The sequence below is a fragment of the Gallinula chloropus genome (genome assembly GCF_964237585.1).
Source record: "Gallinula chloropus genome assembly, chromosome: 21".
NCBI lineage: Eukaryota > Metazoa > Chordata > Aves > Gruiformes > Rallidae > Gallinula > Gallinula chloropus.
Window position 1 is genome coordinate 9000020 of NC_140106.1, and position 21644 is coordinate 9021663.

The window sequence follows — 21644 nt, forward strand, 5'->3', positions numbered from 1 at the left end:
ATGCGCCCGGCGCTGCGCGGTGGGTCCCGATGGCGCTGCCTCCCGGTGCTGCTGGTGATGCTGCTTGTCACGGTATGTGGAGACGGGTACCGGCCGTGGGGACCCAGGGGGGATGTTGGGGGGGATGCGGGGACCACCGCCGGTGCTGCACGGTGCTGCCGCGGCATGTCCGGGCTTGCCGCGCTGTTAAGGGGCATGGTCCGCCGGGCTGGGATAGGGTCCTGCGAGGGGGGACAGAGTTGGGGAGGGGGCAGGAGGGGTGTCTGAGGGGCTGCCCTGGGCTGGGGGCGCGAATTCAGCCAGAAGGGGGTGGGGGTGTGTGAATGGCGGGCGCCCCTGGGATGTAGGGGGAACAGGGGGCTTACCTGGGGAGAGCGGGGGATGGGGGGTGTCCCCTTTAGGAGCGATTATGGGAGGGGGGAATCGGGGGATAGGGGCTTATATGGGTCAGAGGCGATGGGGGAAGCTGGGGCTACGGTGGGGCTCACCTGGGTCCAGGGGTGCGTGAGAGTGTGGGGGGGGGTGCTGAGGCTTATAGTGTGTCGCACATGGCACAGGGATATGGGGAGAGCTGAAGCTATGGGGTAGGGGCTTGCCTGGGCAGGTACGGCCTGGGGTGGGGGGAGGAACTGTGACAAGGCCCGTGGGAGGAGAGGAGGGCTATGGGGGCTCACCCGGGCAGGTTTGGGGGGGCAGGAGTGAGGGGCTGAGGCTATGGCGCAGTGTGGAAGCAGCATCGTGGAGCTGGGCCGGGAAGGGCTGATCACATCCCCCCTGGGTGTGGGGCAGCAGGGGACAAACACACAAGTTGGGTGTGTGTGGTGTGGGCCGTGAGGCTCCGAGGTGATGTGGGGCTGGAGGCTTCCCACAGGGACATGGCGCTGCCTGGGCCAGAGGGGATTTCCGCTCCCTTCCCGGCCCAACCTTGTTTGCCACTCGGCATCGGGATGGCGCAGCGGGATGTCTGAAAGCTCCAGGGTCGGGTGTGGGGCAGCTTTGGGCTGCCTGGTGCAGGAATGCTGCCTCTCTGACTTGCCCAAAGGATGTCCAAGCCCTCTGTGCCTCTGGCTTTTAGGGCAGACGATCCCATCTGCGCGTATCAGGTTTCCCGATGATGGATTGGGCGTTGCTGTAGAGTTCGGAAATACCTAAAGGCTCATCTCACCTCACCTAAAGGCTCATCTCACCTCAAATCAGGGGGGTCTGGCTTTGAGCTTTATCCTAGGGCTGCCCTGTGGTCCGTTCCACGAGGGCATCCAGGGCAGCCATGGTCCAGCCACACGTGGTCGCGGCTCCCGCGCTGGAATGGCTGTCGCTGCCCATAACAGGTTTATTACTCATTCAGTTCCTTCCCCGTGTTGTTTATGAGGCCTCACTTAGACCTGCCTGCTAAAGTCAAGCTTTACTCAACCCACCACCCAAGGGCACGCTTTTAACAGCCTTTTTCTCTTATTATTTTGTTTTTTCCTTTTTAATAAAAGAAAAAGGAGAGGGGGAAACAGGTCAGGACTGCTGATGGCCCACGTGATAATCATGCGATACTATGGCCGCAGTTCCTTCCTTTGCTCACCAATGCTTGTTGCATCATGCCTGGACCTGGGCCACTGGCTCCTGAGGAGGAATGCCACAGGATCTGTGTGTTTGTGGTCGGTCAAATTCCACCTGTGGAAAGCCTTTTTTTGAGGGGAAAACCCTGCATTCGTCAGACCTGTGTCCTTGGAGCAGAGGCACGCCTGGTTGTCTGCCTGGCACCTTTTCTATCCCTGGTTCTTAGGTCTCATACCCTTCCTTGGCTAAGAGCCTCTCTTGCTGCAGTTGAGGGCTGTGTGTTCCTCTGCACGGATGTTCCTTGATGGTCAGGAGCACAGCAAGGTGTCTGCTTTCTGCTGTAGCTCCTTCCTTGGGATCACATCACAAGGAAAAAACAAAACAAATTGGGGATGGAAGAAGGGCAAGTTCAAAGCTTCATGTTTCCCAGAGCTTTTTTTTCCAGACCTGATCATCCAGAAGGCAGAGGCTTTTAGCTGATGAGGATATTGGGGATTCCAGTGCCTGGTAATTTCTCTGCCTTGAGGCAGCGTTGCTTTCTTGGGATGTTTACTGTGGTACCATCTCGCCCACGGCTCCCAGCCTGGTTTCTCCCCGTGCTTCACAAGGCTGATAGGTTAGTCAGGGGGTGGCAGCCCTCGGCGCTGTGGTCGGGTGCTTGAACTGCACTTGCTGGGAAAGGTGCTGTGGGCTGATAACCTTATCGTGCACTGTGGAGTAGCTGCTTCGTGAAAAGCAGTGAAACCCTGTGCCTGATGCTGTGTCATTGCTGTGTTCACCCTCACAGCCTGGTGGAGTTTGAGTGGGGAAGAGAGACTTCTTTTCTTATTCCCCATGGGGACGGTGAGGCAGTGGGACAGGTGGTTCTGTCACCATCCATGGAGACGTTGAAGACCTGAGTGGGTAAAGCCCTGAGAGCTGCTCCTAAGTGGGATAGAAAAGCACTTTAGAAACTTGCACTTCCCCAGCTGGAAAAAGCAGTGGTGAGAAATCCAGAGCCAGAAGCCGTGTGAGGGATGTGGATTTGATTCCTCCAAGTCAGGGTCTGGAGATGATCCCATTCTGGGGCTTTGGGGGGCAGGGGTGTGTATGCCATGGTGGGGAGTTGCTTTCTCCACGGCCTGGCTGGTTTCAGCGGTGAGGTTTGTGGCTTGGCATCGCCCTCTGCAACCCCGTGACCATCAGACCTGCTGCAGCTGGTTTCAGCTCTCACACCCTTCCTTGTACAAGCACGGGAAGTGTACAGGGGTGGTGGTGGGGGGGGTGGAATGGGCTGTAGATGGCCGGGCTGGCTCAGGGGACATCAGGACGCCTTGCATCTCCATTGTTTCAGCCTTTAAAGGCAGCTTCTGACTCACAGAAGAAATATTTGCTTTAAGAAGCAGGTTTTGTGCTTGGTGTTTGGGAGAGGAAGAGGAAAGACTCTCACTGCCGTGCTGAGCATCCTCCCTCCCTCTAATACTGGGCAGGCTTATAGCCAGTTAAATCCACGTGCTCTGTGGTGGTTACATCCATTTATGTCCATTCATATCCATTTATATCCATGTGCCTTGTGCTGGTTGAGATACCCAGGGCATCGCTTTGCTTGGGGGCACGGGGTGCTGCTCAGAGCCCAGATGCCCTATAAACCCTGATGGGGTGAGTGTCTGTTCCTGCTCAGCATTGCCCCCACAGCTGGAGCAGCCCAGCTGGTGCCAAAAGAGCTGAGCCAGCAGCAAGGTGTACGGGCGAGCTGGCGGAAACCGGGCCCTTGGCTTCCCGATCCGCAGCCAGATAAGGGGGATAGAGCGGAAACGCTGGAGGCCGTGGTGTCCCTGGGAACCCAGAGCAGCCCCAGTGTTTCTTGTTGGGCACAGGAGTCACACACCAGCCTTGGCAAGGGGCTGGTTTCCTCCCCACAAACGCCCTCCCTGTTCCTCTTCCCTACCGCTCCGTTTTCTTTGGTGCCGTTGGTTCGTGCGCTCCGAAATTGGGGAAGGAAAAGGGGGGCCTAAGGAAGCAGCAGTGAGTCTTTGCCTTGCTGATAACCTGGTGCTCAGGAATCCCTCTGCACAACCTCCTCCCTTAGGCTTTGCTGGAAGAATAACCGCCCTGGTACAGGGAAGGGCCCTTCACCTGCATCCCTCCTGAACCACCCCAGAGCTCCTTTCCCGCTTCACACGAGCCGAGCAGCTCTGGCCCACCTTTCTCCTTTTGCCCCGTGGACTTGGCATGGGTTTTAACCCAGGTTTTCCTGTGTTTTGGGTTTTTCAACAGAAGGCTGCTTGGGAAACTGAGGCAGCAGTACTGGAGAGGAGCGAGTTGGATCCCTTGGACCTGAGCAGGGAAGCAGAAGATTTTTACCGCTATCACGGGAAATGCCCCGCGGGTAAGGAGGTCTCCAGCCTTGCAGCATGTGCAGCCTCACCGTGCTCCTGCCTGCAGAGCATCCTTGCTCCTTGCATGGAGGCAGTAGGTCTCTGGGTCTCCCCTGCTCTGCTGTCATGAGATCTAAAGACTTCCAATGGCAGTGTTTTCCTTTTGATCATTCCTAAGTTGCCTTTTAACGGCTCTGACAGTGGAATCAACTCGCTCTCTGCCAAAACATCTCCATCCTGTGCTGTACATTCACAGATACACCTTGTCTTTCTCCTCCACTGCTTCTTGCAGGCACCTACCTTGAAGAGAAAAACGGCTCCAGCAAGTGTTTGCCATGTAAAGAAGATGAATACATTGAATACCCAAACGACTTTCCCAAGTGCCTTGGCTGCCGGACGTGCAGGGAAGGTAGGAGCTGATGTGGAGAGGGTGATGCTGGCTGATGGCACTGTCCCCTCTCTATTTAAGACTGTGGTCACCTGCAGCATCCCCAAGGAGTGGCTCAGGCTGCAGGGACCAGGCTGGGTCTGGAAGGGGTGTAGTGCCTTGTGCCAGACCTGTGTCTCCAGTCAAAGCTTAGATGTGAGGTGTCCATCCAGCAAGGACCAGGAGGATGGGGCTCACGGCAGCACCGTGGGCTGCTTGGTGGAACTTTAATGTGAGGATTGCTTTTCTCTCAGGCACAGTGAGGTGAGGGGAAGAAAGGGTAAAGCTGAAACTCAGCAGGGAATGACTTGGTCTTCTCCAGGCTCGCAGGTCAGCTCAGGTTGTTAGCACTGTTAAGGAAGGAAAGAGGGTGGAGGAGCATGATGTGTGGAGCTTGGAGTAGAGCTGTGTGTGCTCTTGCCCACAGACCAGGTGGAGCTGAGTCCCTGCCAAGCCGTCAGCAACACGCAGTGCGCCTGCAAGAACGGCACCTTCTGCTCCCCAGACCATCCCTGTGAGATGTGCCAGAAGTGCCGGCCCCGGTGAGCTGGGAGACACACAGGGTCCTGCTGGGGTCTCTGCTGGGACCCCCAGCCACTGAGCCTGCCCTGTCTTTCCCCCTTCCCAGGTGTCCTGCAGGTGAAGTGGAGCTGGCTCCCTGCACACCGTACAGCGATCGCCAGTGTGGGCCTCCCACCAGCACCTACTACAGCCTCCCTAGTAAGTGAGGGGCTGCCAGAGGAGAGGGGATGGGCTGAGGGATGGAGGTGTGAGCTGCTGCTGAGGAGGACACTGGGAGTAGCTCCCCACACACTCTTGTTTTATCTGCTTTAGCTTACCTGATCGTGATCATCGTGGTGTTTGTAGTTCTTCTGCTTCTGTCTCTCTGGAAGTGTTTCTGCCACCAGTCCTCAGGTAAGCAAGGGACCTCAGAGTGCTCACCCTGGCCTGGGGCTCTGTGTGGGTGAGGGCTGGGTAGGAACAGGGTCCTGCCTGGGGGGAAAAGAGATGACAGTGTAGTTTTCATCTTCCAGGAGATGGGAGAGACCTGGGGAGGAAGTCCTGCAGAGCAATGGTGAGTTGCTGGGATGGTGGTGGGAGTGGTGGCTCTGTTTGCAGGGCAGGGGTGAGGTCTGGTCCCCACTCTGCTCCCTGCTTTGCCTACAGTTCCTGGGAAGGCTGGAGGAGCTGGGGGATGAGTCTCATCCCTGCAGGGATGTGGTAGAGGAGGGTCTCTGGTAGTGCCCTGCTGTTCATGGGATGCTTGCAGCCCCCTCTCCAGCAGTGTTGTCACATCCCTGGCAGAGATGCCGGCTTATCCAGCATCTCCAGTGGGAACCTGGGGTTAGGGGGAGGGCTGTGCTGTTCCCCTCAAGCTCAGGGTGGCACCATGGCAGGGTGGATGGTGCTGCCATAGATGGCATCTGTTGAGGGCCGGCCTGGCTCAGCTGGCTTGTCCTTCTGTCCTGCAGCAGGACTATGTGATGCGGCGGCTGAGCAGGTACCGGAGTGGAGGTCTGGGGACTCAAGACAACATCCTCAACGAGCGTTTCTTCCAGGATCAGCTGCTCCCCAAGACACCGGGTGTGGAGACTCCCAGCGCCCCAGGGTCAGAGGTACGTGAGTGTGACCCTCTGCTCCATCAGCTCAGCCAAGGAGCCATGCCTTCCTCTGCCTTCACCGAGCTGTTGGGCTTGGGGGGCTTCCAGGGCTCGATCACGGTTTCCTCAGAGACATGGTGTGGGTCTCTTGTCCTCCTTCTGGGTTCAGGACTGCAAAATCTGCTTGTTGGCAGTTGGCTGCGAGTCCTCTGCAGATTGAATGCTGATTTAAGAGCAGACAGCTCTTCTCTCCCCAGCTGAGACCCATCAGGCAGCTCTTGCCTGCCCTCATCCCAAAGCTGGAAAACCATGGGTGTCCTGAGACACTGTGGTAGTGGTCTCCTGCCCCAAGAGACCCTCCACAGAGAGGGAGGGGTTCTCCATCCCCCCCATTAATGGGGACTGGGGGCAGTGTTGGTGCTGGGGCTTGGTGGGTACCACAGGATGTTGTCTTTCCAGGTGATGGTGCCGAGCATTGCGTATCCCGCTGCTAAACCCAGGAGGAAACTGGTTCCAGTGCAAGGAAAAGACCCCTGCAATGGTACGTCTGTGGTGGTGCCCAGGAAATGTGCTGGGGGGGCTGGGAGAGGGTGAACCTGAGGGATGAGCAAAATCCTTTCTGCCCCAGCTCCACGCTCTGTTCTCTGAGCTCTTCCCTCCCCTCTCCTTCTAGTTCTGCGACGCAGTTTTGAGGTCTTTGCCCAAGATGTGCCCCACAAGGACTGGAAGAGGTACGGCCGAGCCCTTGAACTGGGGGAGAACGACATTGCCATGGCAGAAATGAACGACAGGTATTCTCTGGAGCCCTTCTTCCAGATGCTCACCATGTGGCAGAACAGACAAGGGATGAATGCTTCTGTGAACACGCTGCTGGACACCCTGCACGAGATCAATCTGGGGGGCACTGCAGAGGACATCTCCTTCAAGCTGGTCCAGCGGGGATATTTCCAGTATGAAGTGAGCTGAGGAGAAGGCCTGGCCCTGCATCTCCTTTCTTGAAGCTCATGTCACAAATACCTCTAGGAACACTTGAGTTTTTTTCTCTTTTTATAGCTCTCCTGTGGCTCTCCTCTTTATGAAGACATTGTACAGGTCAGCTCAGCCTGGAGGAGTTGATCTCTCATGAAACAGAGACGTCATGGTCCTCTCTGCCAAAGCCAGGGGCTCTCATGCTTCCTTAAGAAATCCAAGCTGGTCCTTTGGTTTCACTGGCTCAATGCAAAGAGCATGGAACGATTGCAAGCTGCCTCTGGGACTGTCTCACTTGGAAGCGCTGGTACTGTATGGACATCATTGGGATCGATGCAGAGAAGGACCTTTGCAGGTTGTGGGTGTCATCCCTGTGGTTTTTAACTGGATTATCCCTTTTTTTTTGTGGGTTCCTGGCATCATGAAGTGGCTTATACTTGTAGAACTTCTCTGGGCTGGCCAGAAACCTTGATACTGTATGCTTGGTGGGCAGTCAGCATTAAGTGGGTTTGTGGGTCACTCTCTCAAAGCTGAATTGCATTTTAGGTGGTAGTGGTTCTACTTGCTGCGAGGAACCAGTTTGAAACTGGACCTTGAGGGGAAGGTGGGAATGATTTACCTGCTCTGTGATCACTGGGGTTGCCTAAAAGGGTCAGTGCAAGGAGCAAGTGAGCTCGTCCTGGGTGCAGGATAGGGAATGTGTATGCCAGCCACATCCTTCTCCATCTCAAATTGGTGAATTCCTGGCCCTTTGGCTGTGGGGCAGCTCTGCTGTCCCTGAACAGAAGGGTGAATGCACTGAGGTCTGAGCATGACCATGGGTACCCACCATCCCTTTCCCAGCTGGGTGGGTTGCCCCTCAAACACTTTGCCCTTTCCTTTGGCTCTCACACATAGCTCAGGGATGACTTGGCTGGGAAAACTATTTACTTGAGCTTGCAGCATGTGCCTCTGCCCCAGTACAGCCCACCAGGACCTTCCCCAGCATGGTGGGAGAGTACAAGGGGCATCACCAGCCCTTCTCCACAGCATGGGCTTCTTCCCTGTGCTGCAAAACATCCCTCCCTCCTGCTGCCACCCCTTCCCCCCCCCCATCAACACTTAAACAAGCAGCAAGTTTGTATTTATGTATTTATTTAGTAATTGTAAACATGTACATATATTAACTTAAAAGCTAATATAAAAATAGTGTTTTTTTACTATGCATGAGTGTGTGTTTTTATACAGAGCTCTGGCCCAGCCAGTTTGTTATTTCCAGTTTTTTACATGTCTCTTTATGAAGGAAGAATAAACTATTAAAAAATCCTCCTGATTTCTCATCTTTCCCCCCCCTCTCCCACTCCAGCCCCTTGTTCTGCTGTACCACTGGTCTGGTCAGGGTCTCAGTGGGCACCAAAGGAGCTGGACTAGATGCTCAGCAGCTGCTCTGCCTGGCACTGAGGCCCCAGCCCATGGCACTAAGTGCTCTGCCACGCTGGTTTCTGGCTGGGAACGGTCCCCACCAGTGATGCTTCTGCTAAGGAAAGTCCCCAGCAGCAAACCTGGACTCTGCCTTCACCCCTGTGCTGTGACTCCCGTGCTCTTTAGTCACCTGCAAAAGTAAGAGGCTGAAACCTCAGCCCCTCCAGCGTGGGGGGACTGAGCCTGGGGCCAAGAGGTGCCCCTGACCTCCTGTGCTGGGGCTGGGGGGGCTGCTGCAGTGCTCCCCTGCTCCAGCTCCACCCAGCCAGGGCTCTGTGTGTTGCAATAGCTGTGTTGCAAATCCATGCAGTGCTTAGTGAGAAAAGGGGCTCTGCTCACCCCAGAAAGCCCCTCCTTGAGCTGCCCCACCCCCCCACTACCCCCTAGGCTCCACACTGCCTGTGGGGTTATCAGTTAACACAGGGCTGGGGGGGGGGGGGCTTCTGGTGAACCTGGCAGGGGGGTTTATATCCAAGGTCTGGTCCCCCACCCTGTGTGTCTCCCAAGCATGCAGACCTGGGCAGGGAGCTCCTGCAGAGCCAGGCACATGCAGGATTTAGTGCTGGGATGTGGGGCTTGGGTCCTGCCCCAGGGAAGGTGAATGGGACTGGGAAGCAGCAGCCAGCACCCCAGTTGGAAAGGGAAAGAAACTTCTTGTCCTACCTTGCTCACTGGTGCTGCAGAGAGTGAGGGTGTAAACTCACCAGAGCTGCTGCCCTGCTCCTGCATCCATGGCTAAGGATGAGCATGTGAAACTGGTACCTCCAAGGTGCCAGCCAGGAAGAGGAGCTCCCAAGAGCATCCCTGCCTGGAGCATCCCTATGTGCTCACTCCAGCAGCAGCTTCGGCCACGGGTGGGCTTGAAGGAGCTTTCCCCTTCCTGGCTGGGGAGGGTAAGCTGATTTTGGGGGTCTCCCTGCCTGACAGACCTGCAACCCCCCCCCCACTTCCCTGGGGACAGGCAGCTCTGCCCCAGCTTTCTCCTGCCATGCACCCACTGTGTTTACACACCTATGAGGACATGGGTGGGACATGCACAGTTAGTCCGATGGTAAAGCCACCTCTCAGTGTACAGGGTTTATTCAGCAGCTGGATCCTGCAAAACACTTCTTCACTGGCCCTGTCCATCCCAGGAGCGCTGGAAGGGGGTGCAGGTGTCACCCCAAGCAGGGCACAAGGCTGCCCCGTGTCCAGCTGCTTCCTCCCAAACACACAGGGACCACGCTGGGCTTTTAAAATACCATTTATTACAATGGAGCCTTCCAGGCTAAAATCCCCAGCCAAGGGCCTGGGGTTGGTTTCTGGGGTGGCAGGTTGGGGGGAGCAGGTTTGGGGTTGATTATCTTTTTTTTCCCACCCCCCACCCCAAGTTTTCTTTTTAAATAATAATGAAAAATTAAGAAGAAGCAGGGAGGGGAGTGCTCCTGTCCCCTCCTGCTCCCCAGATTAGGACACATCCCACTTGTGAGTAGAGGGAGGGATGCTGCAGTGCCTGGAGGCATTTGGGGACCAGGGTGCCTTGCACCCTGCTTGACCCTGCTGCAAATCCAAGGGGGTGGCAGGACCCACCTCCCCCCCAAACACACACAGCGGCTCCATCTTCCCAGGGTGGCAAAATGCCATCAGACAAACCAACCATATCCCACAGCTTCTGGGTATGGATTGAAGTGAAAGCAGGATGGGTTTGTTCTTCTTCTTCTTCCTCTTCTTCCTCATGCTGCTGACATTGAAAATCAAAAAAAAAACAACCCCCAAAATGAAAAGACAACACAGCCCTCGTGCTCCTGTAAACATGAGTTTCTCCTGCTGCTCGGTCTCTGCCAGTCCTGCAGCGTGCTGGCAGCCACGGCACGGGGAGAGCAGGGCTCCAGGAGTGCCAGGGGCTGGCACCCAGCCCCGAGCCCCTCGGCAGGCACCGGCTGCTGCTACCACCATCTCCTCCGGGGCTCCGGCCGGTGGCATCCGCTCCATGCCTGGCGCTGGGGCAGCTCACCCCACCCTTCTTCTTCCTCCTCCTCCCCGTCTCCTCCCAGGGATGCTGGAGCCAGGGCAAGGACAGGCTTTCAAACCACAGCTGAGGAGGAGGAGGAAGAAGAAGAAGAGGAGGCTGTGGCTGCCGACGATGAAGGAGAGGAGGAAGGGGAGGAGGAGGCGTTCCAGAAGAGCCACCGCCTCTTGGGCTGCCGTTTGAGGTGGAGGTAGTCTTCCTTCTCCCGCTCCTTCTTCGCCCGCTGGTAGTGATCCTCCTCCTTCAGGTACCACACCGGCGGCCAGCGGTGCTTCTCGAAGTACTCCTGGTTCTCTGCAGGGGAAAGATGGGGGGTGAGGACAGCACTGGGACCCGCTGGGACCCCCGTCACCCCGCCCTGGTCCCCACTCACCTCCTGACATGGCCTTCATGTCCCGGGGGAACTTGCGGCAGACGTTGTTGTAGTTGGTGCAGATGTGATGGAGGCACCAGTCGGCGAGCTGGTAGGCGCAGTGGAACTGGAAGGGATGGAGCCTGGGTCAGAGCCACCAGGCAGGCAGGAGAAACCCACCCTATTCCTCCACGGACATCCAACACCAGAGCTGGTTGTCTTCTCTAGCCAGACATCACCCAGCGGTGCTGCTGGACCCCTCTGTGTGGCACCCCCCAGCACCCTGCCCCTTCCCCAGCCCTCGCAGCACGGGGTCCTGTCCCACCAGCTCCTACCTGAGCCAGCTCCAGGAACACGAGCACGTCCCCATCGATGTCCACCATCATCTGCGCCGCCTCCATCAGCCCAGTGACGGTGTACTGCTCTGTTGGGGGGGAGCAGGGGGTTACAGGGGGGCTGGGACATGGCATGGCCGTGGGTCTGCTGTGCTGCCACCCAGCTCGGGGACAGGGGGATGGGGACACAGCACCGACTCACCGGTGAGAGCCACCAGATGCGGCAGGCAGAGGCGGTTGGCGAGGATGATGAGCTTCATGTCGTCGAGGTCGGGGCTGGAGCTGAACTGCCCGGTGTAGAGATACTCCAGCACCGCCCGCATGCAGCTCTTGCTGGTGTAAGGAAGTGCCACCTGCGAGACACCCACCGGCTGTCACCCCAAGGCTGCCCATCCATCCCCCCCCAGGCTGTCCCAGGACAAATCCTGGGGTCCCTCCTCACCTCGTTGGTGGAGCTCTCCACGAAAGGGCCGCCGAACATCGCGGCCATCCAGTCGCAGCTGGAGATGAGCAGGGGCTTGTGGGCACTGATAGCACCGTCATCCAGCACGAAGGTGACATCTGGGGACAAGCAGAGGGATGCTGCTGGGGCTGGACCTGTCACCCTGGGCTCAGCACACCCCCAGCACCAAATGCCCTGTACCAGGGACAGCAAAGGGAAGGGGATAGAGCCTGGCACATCCCACAACTTGTCCTAATGGTCCCTATCTTTTTAGCCCAGCTCAGAGGAGCTCGGGGAAGCCCTGTGGCAGGGCTCCAGCTCTTCCTAAGAGATTTTCCCAAAGCTTTGAAAGCAAAGGGAAAACACAAAGAATTAAATAGCCCTCCCAAGCTCAAATCCCTGGAGAGCAGCGAAGGATGCTGGGGATCTCCTCCTCCTCCACCCCCCCCACCCCGGACCACAGCTTCTCCCAGAGGTGTGCCAGGGGCCAGCACACATCCATCCCCTACCAGTGACAGCTTGGCCACATCGAGCTCCACCCTCACATAACAAATTCAGCTGGAGGGAGACTGGGATGTTCACATACTCCCCCCTGCCCCTGGGACGTCACCCCGGAGCATCACGGCGCAAGGCATGTGGTGCTCAGAGGAAAGCTGGGGAAGTCCTACCAAGGGCATATTGCTCCTCATAAATCAGATGACCCTGTGAAAAATCTGAGCCCAAGAGGGAAGGAAGCTGCCTCTGCTGCTCTCTCATAAATAAACAGAGCTGTCAGATGCCCTGGGGAGCAGGAAACCCTGGGGAGGGGCCATTAAGTTCACACTTTTGGAGAGATGGGGGAAATATAAGCTATAAAAATCCCAGCAATGCAAAGTGCAGCCAAAAACCCCGGGAAGGCGAGTGCCTGGTGAGCCACAGCACTGCTGCCCTGCTGATGGGGCAAAGCCAAGAGCTCCCAGCTCCCCACCCACCCATCAGAACCTCCCCGCTGCCCCCCAGGGCAAGAGGGCACGCTGGGGGATGGGGCTCCCCCTCAGCCTGGAGTCATACCTGAGAAAGTCCCCTTGGCCAGGCATTCCTTCACCCGGTTGGTCCTCCGGACGTGGAAGGCTTTGGTGATCTCCTGGTTCATGAATGCCTCGTTGTTGAGGATGTTGGCCACCATCATCCGGAGGTCAAACACCTCCAGCAGCTCAGCGATGTGGGCGATGTGCATGAGGTCCCGCTCGTTTTCATCCAGCTCTCCCGTGTACAGGTACTTCAGCACGGCCCGGAAAGGACCAGGCTGGATGGAAGCATCCATTTTCACCACCACCATGAGCTTGGACTTGTAGGTCAGCGGGTCTTCTGCCATCTCCTCCTGGATGCTGGTGAAAGCCCGGCTCCAAGAGGAGAGGTCCCTTCCCCGCCGCAGCCCGCGCTCCCCGTTCTCGTAGCGGTTGCCCCGCAGGATCCCATCACTGGTGGAAGCTCTAAGGCACGGTTTTCTCTGGCCAGATCCGGCCTCCTCGGTGCTCTCACAGATATCAAAGCTCGCAGCTCGGAGGAGGAAATCCCGCCCGTGGTGCCTCTCCTCTTGGTGCAGCATCCGCTCGGCCGCCGCAGTGACGGCCACCCCGAAGCCGTGCCCCGCGGCGCTCTGCTGGTCCTCCTCGCTCAGGTCCATGAGGAACAGGTCGTAAAATTTGGAGGAGGAGGTGGAGAGGTAGATCTTGTGTGCGTAGATTTTGATCTTCTCTTGCAGCACCAGGATGACGTCGGCGCACAGGGGGTCCTCCAAGAGGTGGGCTGGGCGCTCCTCGTTGTTGGATGGGGGGTCCGGGACGATGATAATGGGTGGGGGGGGTTTAGGGGGGAGGAAGGGGGCTTGGAGCAGGGGCCGCTGCACGTTGCGGAGGTGGGACTTCCAGAACTGCAGGTGACGGCGGGAGATGAGGGCGGCGCGGATGGCGTTGTCGAAGACATCCTTGATGCCAAACTGGGCCACCACGCTCGTCTCGTAATAGGGGATCCCCAGCTCCTTGGCTACCTCCCTCCCCTTCTCTGGGGGAAGGATCTCATTGGGTTTGATTGGCCTGAAAAAAAATAAAAAAGAGGGGAGATAAATAAAGGGACCTCTCCAGACGCCTGGTAAGGAGAAAGCATTGGGCAGGCACGGGCATCTCCAGGGCACAAGGGTCCCACCTGGCCAAGGGTCGCCGTGCCCGGTTGACGGCCTCCAGGTCGGCATAGCGCAGGTCGAGCTGGCAGCCCACCAGGATGACGGGGGCGCGGGGACAGAAGTGCTTGATCTCCGGGTACCACATGGTCTTCACATGATGCAGGGAGTTGGGGTTGGCGATGGAGAAGCACAAAACCACAACGTCGGACCTGCCAGGAGAGGAGGGTGAGGGTCCAGCCGACCCCCCCGCTGCGCTTCAGCATTGCCCTCCATCCCTCCCTCCCTGGGTGATGCAAGGCTCTGCCTCTCCCTTACCTGCCATAGGCAAAGCGCCTGTCTTTGTGGTGGTCACCAAAGGTGTCCCAGAGCCGCAAGGACACACTAACATCATCTACCACATCCCGGGAGCGCTCCAGGACCTGCGGGAAGAGAAACACCATCCAGCTCCTCAGTCCCCACGCAGGGCTCAGAGGGGTAATTCACAGCTCCACCTCCTCAGGGTTCCCATGGGTTATCTGTGAGCTGAGACACCCCCCTCCCCCCTACTACATCCCTTCCCACCAGCTCTCACCTCCTGGCAGACGCGGTACTGGTCGATGGCCCACACTGTGGGCACGTGGGTGGCGAGGAGCTGGTACTGGGTCAGCGTGGCGTTGCAGGCGCGGGCGCAGATGAGCCGGGTCTTGCCCACCGCGTTGTCCCCGACCACGACGCACTTGATAGTTTCTACGTTTGGCCTCTCATAATCCATGTCAGAATCCATTAATTGGGACCTGCAGGTGGAAAGGGGTTGGGTGTGTGTGTGGGGATGGGGGGGGGTGTCAGCAAGTCCAGCTGAGATGAGCCAGGGTGGCAGAAGGGCTGGGATGCTGAAGGTGGGCGAAGAAACAAGACGATGCCTGTACTCACACCCGGAGCTGTCAGCCCCTCGCAGCACCGGGGAAGCTCTGCAGCAACCAGGAGGCTGGGTGAAGGCAGCGAGCACAGGCAGCTGCCCATCCCTCCCCAGCTCCTGCTCCCCGCCGGTCCCCTTTAAAATTTAATGTTCTCGTGGCAGCGTGCGTCGCTGTGCCGCGCGTCAGACACATGCCCTGCGTTAGATTCCACCCTCCTCCTTCCCCGTCTCTCTGGCCCTGGCTCATGCTTGTTCATGTGAGATGAGGCTTCTTTTTTTTTTTTCCCTCCCCTCCTCCTTTCCCCTTTCTCCCTCTCTGGCGTTTGCAAGCGAAGCTTCCAGATCCGGTCCACCGAGCACACACCCAGGTACCACCAGCCTCTCCAGCTTTGCCTGTCCCAGGGGAGCACTGGGTCTGTCCCTCTAAACCCACCTGCCTCCCTTTTCCCACCCCATTCCCAGAGGGGATACTTCCTCCCAGCTTCTTACACAGAGCAGCAAAGGAGAAGGGAAATGTGTAAAGGATTTACACTTCCAGCAGGATCAGGTTTGGGAAGGCTCCCAGCACCACCAGCATCCCAGGACCAGGCACGACCTGAACCCTCCCAAGGAGGATGTTGGTGCTGTGGGTGCCAGGATGCTGAAGCAAAGTGCCTGTATCCTGCAAGCAGGCATGCCCAGGGGTACAAACAAGCATGCCCAGGGGTACCACCCTTCACCTTTTCAGAGCCCTGGAGTCTAAATCTGCCAGAACTATCCCATCGCAGCGCTCAGGCAGGGGTTTCCATGATTTCCAGAGGGGAAAAGAGCAGAGAGGAGATTGAGGGAAAGGGAAAAGGACAAACACCCCCCACAATCACCACATCGAATTTGCAACGAACTTCCCAAAGCTGCAGATCTCTCCCCCTCCCTCCTCTTGTCACCCCCTCCTGAGCTGCTATAATAAGCCACCAGCGCAAAGGCTCAGTGAGCTAAAATACCCAGTAACGATGGCAACCGAGCCCCGCACGTGGGGACCACGGACGCAGCTCCCTAAACTAGCAGCCTGGCAAGGACTTTCCAATGTTAGCACCTCCCTCCCGTGCGCAAGCTCGCTGGGCATACCTGGCTACACCAGCCAGCAGGAGAGAGAGAGAAACAGCACGTGAGGGAGCTCAGCACCGGGCAGGATGGAGCCAGAAGCCTTGCGGGCAAGTGTGGGCAAAGGCGGGTGGCACGAATCCAGGTTGCTTTACACACCAACACTTAGGCACCCACTGGTCCCCAGGCAAAACTTCTCCAAGTAGTTGTCACCACATGCCCTGCACCCCTCCATCCTTTGGGATGCGGGGAATGCTGCCTGCTGAGGGCATGGCAAACCAGGAGCAGCCACCTCCCTGGGCTCTGTGCAGTGAAAAGGAGTCCAGGGAGGGTTTTCTCCTTCCCTGTTAGCCCTTGGAAATTCATTTCCATCTCGTGCATCCCACTCCACCACCATCCCCTGTCCCCTTGGGGATCAGCTTTGCTCTGCAGGGCCAGGAGGTGTCAGTTGGGGGATGATGTTAGTGCTCACTGCGGTTATTCTTGGGGCCAGCTGTGCTCCCAAGCCAGTCGAGCTCATTCAGCAAGGAGGGGCGGCGGGGAAAGGCACATGGAGATGACAACTGCGGTCAGCAGTTTGGATGCTTGCCCCCATGGGGAGCACAACCTGCACCCAGCCGAGCTGGGGAGGTGGGGGGATGACTTGGGAGCCTGCTCAGAAAGTCCAGTGCCCAGAGGGAGTTAAGGGATACAGGGTAACAGGATCAGTGCCTGTGATGGAGAAAGGAAGATGGAGACGGCAGCAGGGACAAAATGCAGGCTCCAAATAAAGCAAAACCCCCTTGGGGGACTTGGGTGGCCTTGTGAGGGTGGCTCACAGCCCCCCCACACCCACGAGACATGACCCTGGGAGGGGGCTGAGCCTCTTTGCAGGGACAATTTCAGCAGCACCATGCTGCCACCTCCGCAGCCTCCCTGCCTGCCTTCCCCCCCCACCCTCCACCTCTCCCCCGGGGACGGCTCTGAAACCCACCGGCGAGCAAGAAATAACCAGAGATGCTGAGGTATCCGAGTCCCCCCCCACCCCCAGCAAAAGCCATTCCCTGGGGAGCAGGGCTGCTCCGACCAGCAGCACCCCAGCCCCTCTCTCCCTGCCTGTCACAGCCCCCCACCCAAAGCACAGGCACCCAATTCACCCTATCCCAATCCCCCCCCCCAACAAGGAGAACCCCAAAATTGCTCCTTCCAAGCTGCCCAGCCTGTGGTTACCAAGGCAACTGCACCATCACCCCGGGAGCCGTCGCCTAGCAACTCCCAGGCTAAAAATCCTCCATCCCGCACCTCGCGAGGGGAGGGGAGCCCCCAAACCGGGGGTTGGGGGGGTGAGTGGGGGGGTGGTAACCGCCCCGAAACGGCAGCAAAGCACAAAAATAACACGGCACCTCCCGTGACCCTCCCGGTAGCGGTGGGCTGGGGGCGAAAGGGGGGGTGCGGGGGCCCCCGCGGAGGCAGCCGGGGCTGCGAAGGCCGCGGCAGGGAGGGGATGCGGGAGCGGGGATGCAGCACGGCCGCGCCGGGCCGGGGGCACCGGGAGCGGGACAACGCGAAGGGGCCGGGGGTGTTCAGGGCACCCAGAAACGGGGGTGCGGGACATGGATGGCAAAGGCCGGGGCTGGGCAGCACCGGGAACCGGTGCGGGGCTTTGTAAAGAGGTCGAGGGGTGCTCAGAGCACCCATGATGGAGGATCGCAGAGGGGCTGGGGAGGGGGGGAGGGGGCAACTAGGCCGGGTGTGCGGGGCCGGGGTGCTCGGAGCAGCCGGATGGGTGGTGCGGGGCACTGCAAGGGGAGCTGGGGAAGCACCGGGAGCGGGGGGCTCTGCAAAGGGAGCGGGGGTGCTGCGAGCACCCGGCTCGGGGATGGAGCTTAGGGAGGATCTAGGCCGGGGGTACGGGGCTCGGGGGGGTAGGGGAGGGGGGGGTGGCGGTCTGCACCGGGGCCGGGGGTGCGGAGCATTGCGAGGCGGCGGCGGGCGCACCGGGAAGGGGCCGGGCCCTCGCTTCTCCATCCCCGGCAGCCGGGCCGGGCCGGGCGGAGGAGCAGGATGCGCGTAGGCGGAACGGGGAGAGCACAGGGAGGGCGGCGGGGGAGTGGGGGGGGTGGGTTGTCCCCGGTACTTACACCAACACAGATGAAGCGGCGGCTCCCAGGGGCCGGGACCGGGCTCGCCCCTCCGGACATGGCCACGGCGCAAGTTGCGCGGCTCGGCTCTGCGGTCCTCGGCGCCGCGTTACGCGGCTCAGGGCCTGGGGCGCTGGGGCCCATGCCGGTACCTCGGCCTCCCCGCTTTCCGCATCCGCGGCCCGCTGCCCGGCGTTGCGCGGAGCTCTGCGCGCTGGCCGGCGTTGCGCGGAGCCCTGCGCGGAGCAGCGCGCTGCAGCCGGGGCCGCCCCGCCTTTCATTCACAAAAAACAAGAGGCCCCAGCGAGGCCCCGCCCCCGCCCCCCCGCCGCCGCCCATTGGCTGAGAGGAAACAGGGGGGGTACCCAGGGGGGGTACCCGGGGGGGGGGGGTGGATGGTGGGCTGAGGGGCCGGGGCTCCTTGGCGGGGGACCCCATCCTGCCCTGTCGCAGGGGTCTCCATCCTGCCCCCAGTCCTGCCCCTAGCCCACCCCTGCGTGGGACCCCCACCCTACCCCTAACCCCCCCCCCTCCATCATCTGCTGCATCCAACCCTAATCCTCCCCCTGGATCTCACCTCCATCCTTCCTCTGTATCCAACCCTCCCTGCTCACTCTCGCTCCCGGGAAGGGGTGCACCCTCTGCCTACCCCCTCCTCTGAGCACCTTTCCCCCTCCCCTTATTGCACGGGGGCTGCACAGCCCCCAGGGTCCCATCCAGCGGGTGCTGGTGGAGCTGCCAGCCCAAAGGCTGGGGCTGTGCTGAAGGAGACCCCTTGTGCTGCTGTTCACAAGCCCCAGCCCCTCCATGAGCACCCCCCAGCCCCTTGCAGGGCTGATTCTCCTGGGGTTGGGGTGGGGGGGGATCAGCAGAGCTGACCCATCCATCCACACTCTCCAAGCACAGGCCACACGCTGCCTTTGAACCCCAGCCCACAGTGCTCCTCACAGCCTCCCCCCTCACCCCGCAGCCCCCCCACAGGGCTGTCACCCCAGGGCACGAAAAAAAAAGGCTCGAGTCATCTTTGCAGCGTGGCTGCCGGGAAGGCATCTGGCACGCTGGCCCTGCTGCTCTGACCCCGTATATCCGCATCATGTGATGCGGCGCCATCCTTTCCCAGGGCTTTCGGCTTCCTTCCTCCCCATCGCCTCTACCGAGCCATGTTAAGCTCAGCCCCACACACACACACACACACACAGAGACCCCCCTCCTGCTCCCTTCCTGCTCGGACCAGGCCAGCTGGGAGCCCAGACCCCCCTCCTGCTCCCTTCCCACTCGGATCAGGCCAGCTAGGAGCCCAGACCCCCCTCCTGCTCCCTTCCCACTCGGATCAGGCCACCTGGGAGCCCACAGCATGACCAGCCCTGATGCTTCAAACCCTCAGCACTCACTTCACCTCGCACCTCTGCGTCGCAGCCCCAGCGTGGCTCCCCCATCACCACCCCCACCACCTCCCCCCCCCCCCAAGATTCCAGCCCTCCAGCATCGCCCCCCCCCCCACCTCACCTAACTCGCAGGACAGGAATCTCTCTCTCCATAGCAGAAGGAGATGGAGCCGCTTATTTGGGGAGGGGGGAGCCTTTTGGCTTTTAAGCTGGGCATAGGCAGCTCCCGGCGCTGCCTCCGTGCCCACGCCGGCACAGCGAGCTGGTGGCGAAGCTATGGGCTCCAGGGAGAAGCTATTTCTTCCCCTGCAAATGGGAGCTGTGAGCAGCCAAGCTGCAGAGCTTGGAGCTTTCTTCTTCTTGGGAGAGGGGTCACGGGGAAAGGAACACGTAAAGCTTGTTTGCCCGCCGCATGATTTGGCTTTTATTTGCTCTCTTGTAGCAGGTGCTTAATTGGTGGCATAAAGAGTTCCTGGCAACTTTCTGGGCAGCCAAACTCCCGCCTGGCCCTCCTCCCTGCCAGGCAAAACAAAAGCACAATTGTCACTCGCAGCCCAAACACACGGGCCCCTTTCCTGGCCAGAGCCTTTGCCAAGAGGAGAGAACCGGTGGTGGGAGGCACCGGGGACGGCACCGGGCAGGGGAAAGGGTTTGGAGCAGCTCTGGAGTCTGTGTCCGCTACTCGCAGCCCCTCTCCTCTGTGGGAGGAGAAACACACGTCACAGCTGACTCACAGCGCCCCGGCACTCCTCAGCGAGCTCATGACACGCGTGACACTCCACGGCACGGCGTGGCACGGCATGGCACGGCATGGCACAGCATGGCACGGCACAGCATGACACAGCATCGCACAGCACAGCATGACACGGGATGGCACGGCACAGCATGGCACCACATGGCACGGCACAGCACAGCATAGAACGGCACGGCACGGCACAGCATGGCACAACACAGCATGGCACAGCATGGCACAGCACGGCATGGCACAGCACAGCATGGCATGGCACGGCATGGCACAGCACAGCATGGCACAGCATGGCACAGCACAGCATGGCACAGCACAGCACAGCACGGCATGTCATGGCACAGCATGGCACAGCATGGCACAGCACGGCATGTCATGGCACAGCATGGCACGTCATGGCACAGCATGGCACAGCACAGCATGTCATGGCACGGCATGGCACAGCACAGCATGGCACAGCACAGCATGGCACAGCACGGCACTGGACAGCTGGCATTGCTGCCAGGCGATAGCTCCCCTCCCTCTGGCAGGGCTGTCACTAAAGCACCGTCAGCTCCCTGCTCCCCTGTGTCTCTCTGATTTAAGCCTCTTGAACTTGTCCCAAAGGGCTCCCACCTGCCCGGCTCCATCATCACCCTTGTGCGCAGGCAACAAGCTCCAAACCCAACAGCTGAGCACTGGGGGTCCCACTGGGGAGCTCATGGCAGCGAGTACCCCATGGCATCCTCCTCCCTCCATCTCCCCCTCCCCAGCAAGGAGTGAAGAAGCTCTCTGGGTATCAGAGACACGAGCAGACGTTGCTCCAGCCGTGCCCTACCCAGGGCTCTAAACTTTATGGCTCTCCAGAGTTTAATGCCAGGAGATTTTCCATCCCTCCCAGGTGTTCCCTGCACCCCTGCCCAGCCTTGCTGGGGGTCAGCATGCAGGTTGCAGTGCTGCTCCCCCCAAGCTTGGGTAGGGGTAGGGTGGCATTGCAAGGATGCAAACCCATTTCCCTTTTGCTCCTCGGAGCAGCCAGCAGATGCTCTGCACTACTACAGCCTTCCCCAGCTCTGCCCCCACCGCTGCCCCCCACCCCCATCCCCAAATAAAGCTGAGCTGAGTTATTCACCTTGCAGAGGGCTGAAGAGCTGAGACAGACCAAAGCAAAGCATCCTTGGTTGGCAGCACCCCAGCTAAAGTGGATATGCAGCAGGGAAACACCCCGACACCCTCCAGCAGCCCTGGAGCACGGGATCCCACAGCTCCCACTGTGGGGACCTGCTGGTGCTTTGCTCTGCCCTAAGCACTGCTGAGTTTTCCACCTTATCCATGGGGAGACGCAGACGTCGCGTGTGTCAGGAGGGAGCAAAGAGCAAAGTCCCCTGGAGAAAGTGGCTGGAGGAAAAGTGCCCGAACGGGGAGGCTGGAGGGTACTTACAGGCTGTGAGCCATGGCAGTCATCTTCCCAGCAGGGCTGCCTTTCCCTTGGGTTTCCATCTCTTTCTCTTGGCAGACCCTGAAAGGAGAGAGGGCAGAAGGGCTGTCTGTGAAAGCACCCTGAATGTGGACAGCCCCGTTCCTGCTACCCCAGGGATCAAAAGCCTTTGGGAAATCCAGTCCCACGTGGCCACCTGCACCCACCAAGAAGTGTCCTTGCGTGGGGATGTGGCTGCCCCTCATCTGTGGAGTGGCTCTGCCTGCCATCCCTACGTCTTACTGCCAGGTCTGCCCTCCCTGTGCCACCACCTTCATCCTACAAAGGAGCCAAGGAAGCCC

The 21644-nt window shown here is 59.4% G+C and overlaps 2 protein-coding genes across 4 annotated transcripts; one reads left to right on the forward strand and one right to left on the reverse strand.

Annotated features, from left to right (window-relative positions):
* TNFRSF10B (TNF receptor superfamily member 10b) lies at positions 1-8207 on the forward strand (the record flags this gene model as incomplete). The annotated part of the gene is made up of 11 exons (XM_084273903.1): positions 1-72; positions 3805-3916; positions 4198-4314; positions 4760-4874; positions 4961-5052; positions 5167-5247; positions 5367-5407; positions 5805-5948; positions 6393-6474; positions 6607-6890; positions 6987-8207. 11 exons carry the CDS (start codon positions 1-3, stop codon positions 7047-7049), a joined length of 1203 nt encoding a protein of 400 aa, XP_084130029.1. The 3' UTR covers positions 7050-8207.
* A 2219-nt stretch (positions 8208-10426) lies between these two features.
* Positions 10427-21365, reverse strand: RHOBTB2 (Rho related BTB domain containing 2; the record flags this gene model as incomplete). 3 transcript variants are annotated; one of them, XM_084273831.1, is made up of 10 exons in its annotated part: positions 10427-10665; positions 10745-10850; positions 11059-11147; positions 11261-11411; positions 11501-11619; positions 12551-13575; positions 13685-13870; positions 13977-14080; positions 14233-14434; positions 21307-21365. In XM_084273831.1, 10 exons carry the CDS (start codon positions 21363-21365, stop codon positions 10427-10429), a joined length of 2280 nt encoding a protein of 759 aa, XP_084129957.1. The 3 variants fall into 3 exon arrangements, with proteins under 3 accessions (XP_084129957.1, XP_084129958.1, XP_084129956.1); XM_084273832.1 differs by lacking the exon at positions 21307-21365 and adding an exon at positions 19263-19294; XM_084273830.1 differs by lacking the exon at positions 21307-21365 and adding an exon at positions 17757-18037.
* Positions 21366-21644: the final 279 nt, after the last annotated feature.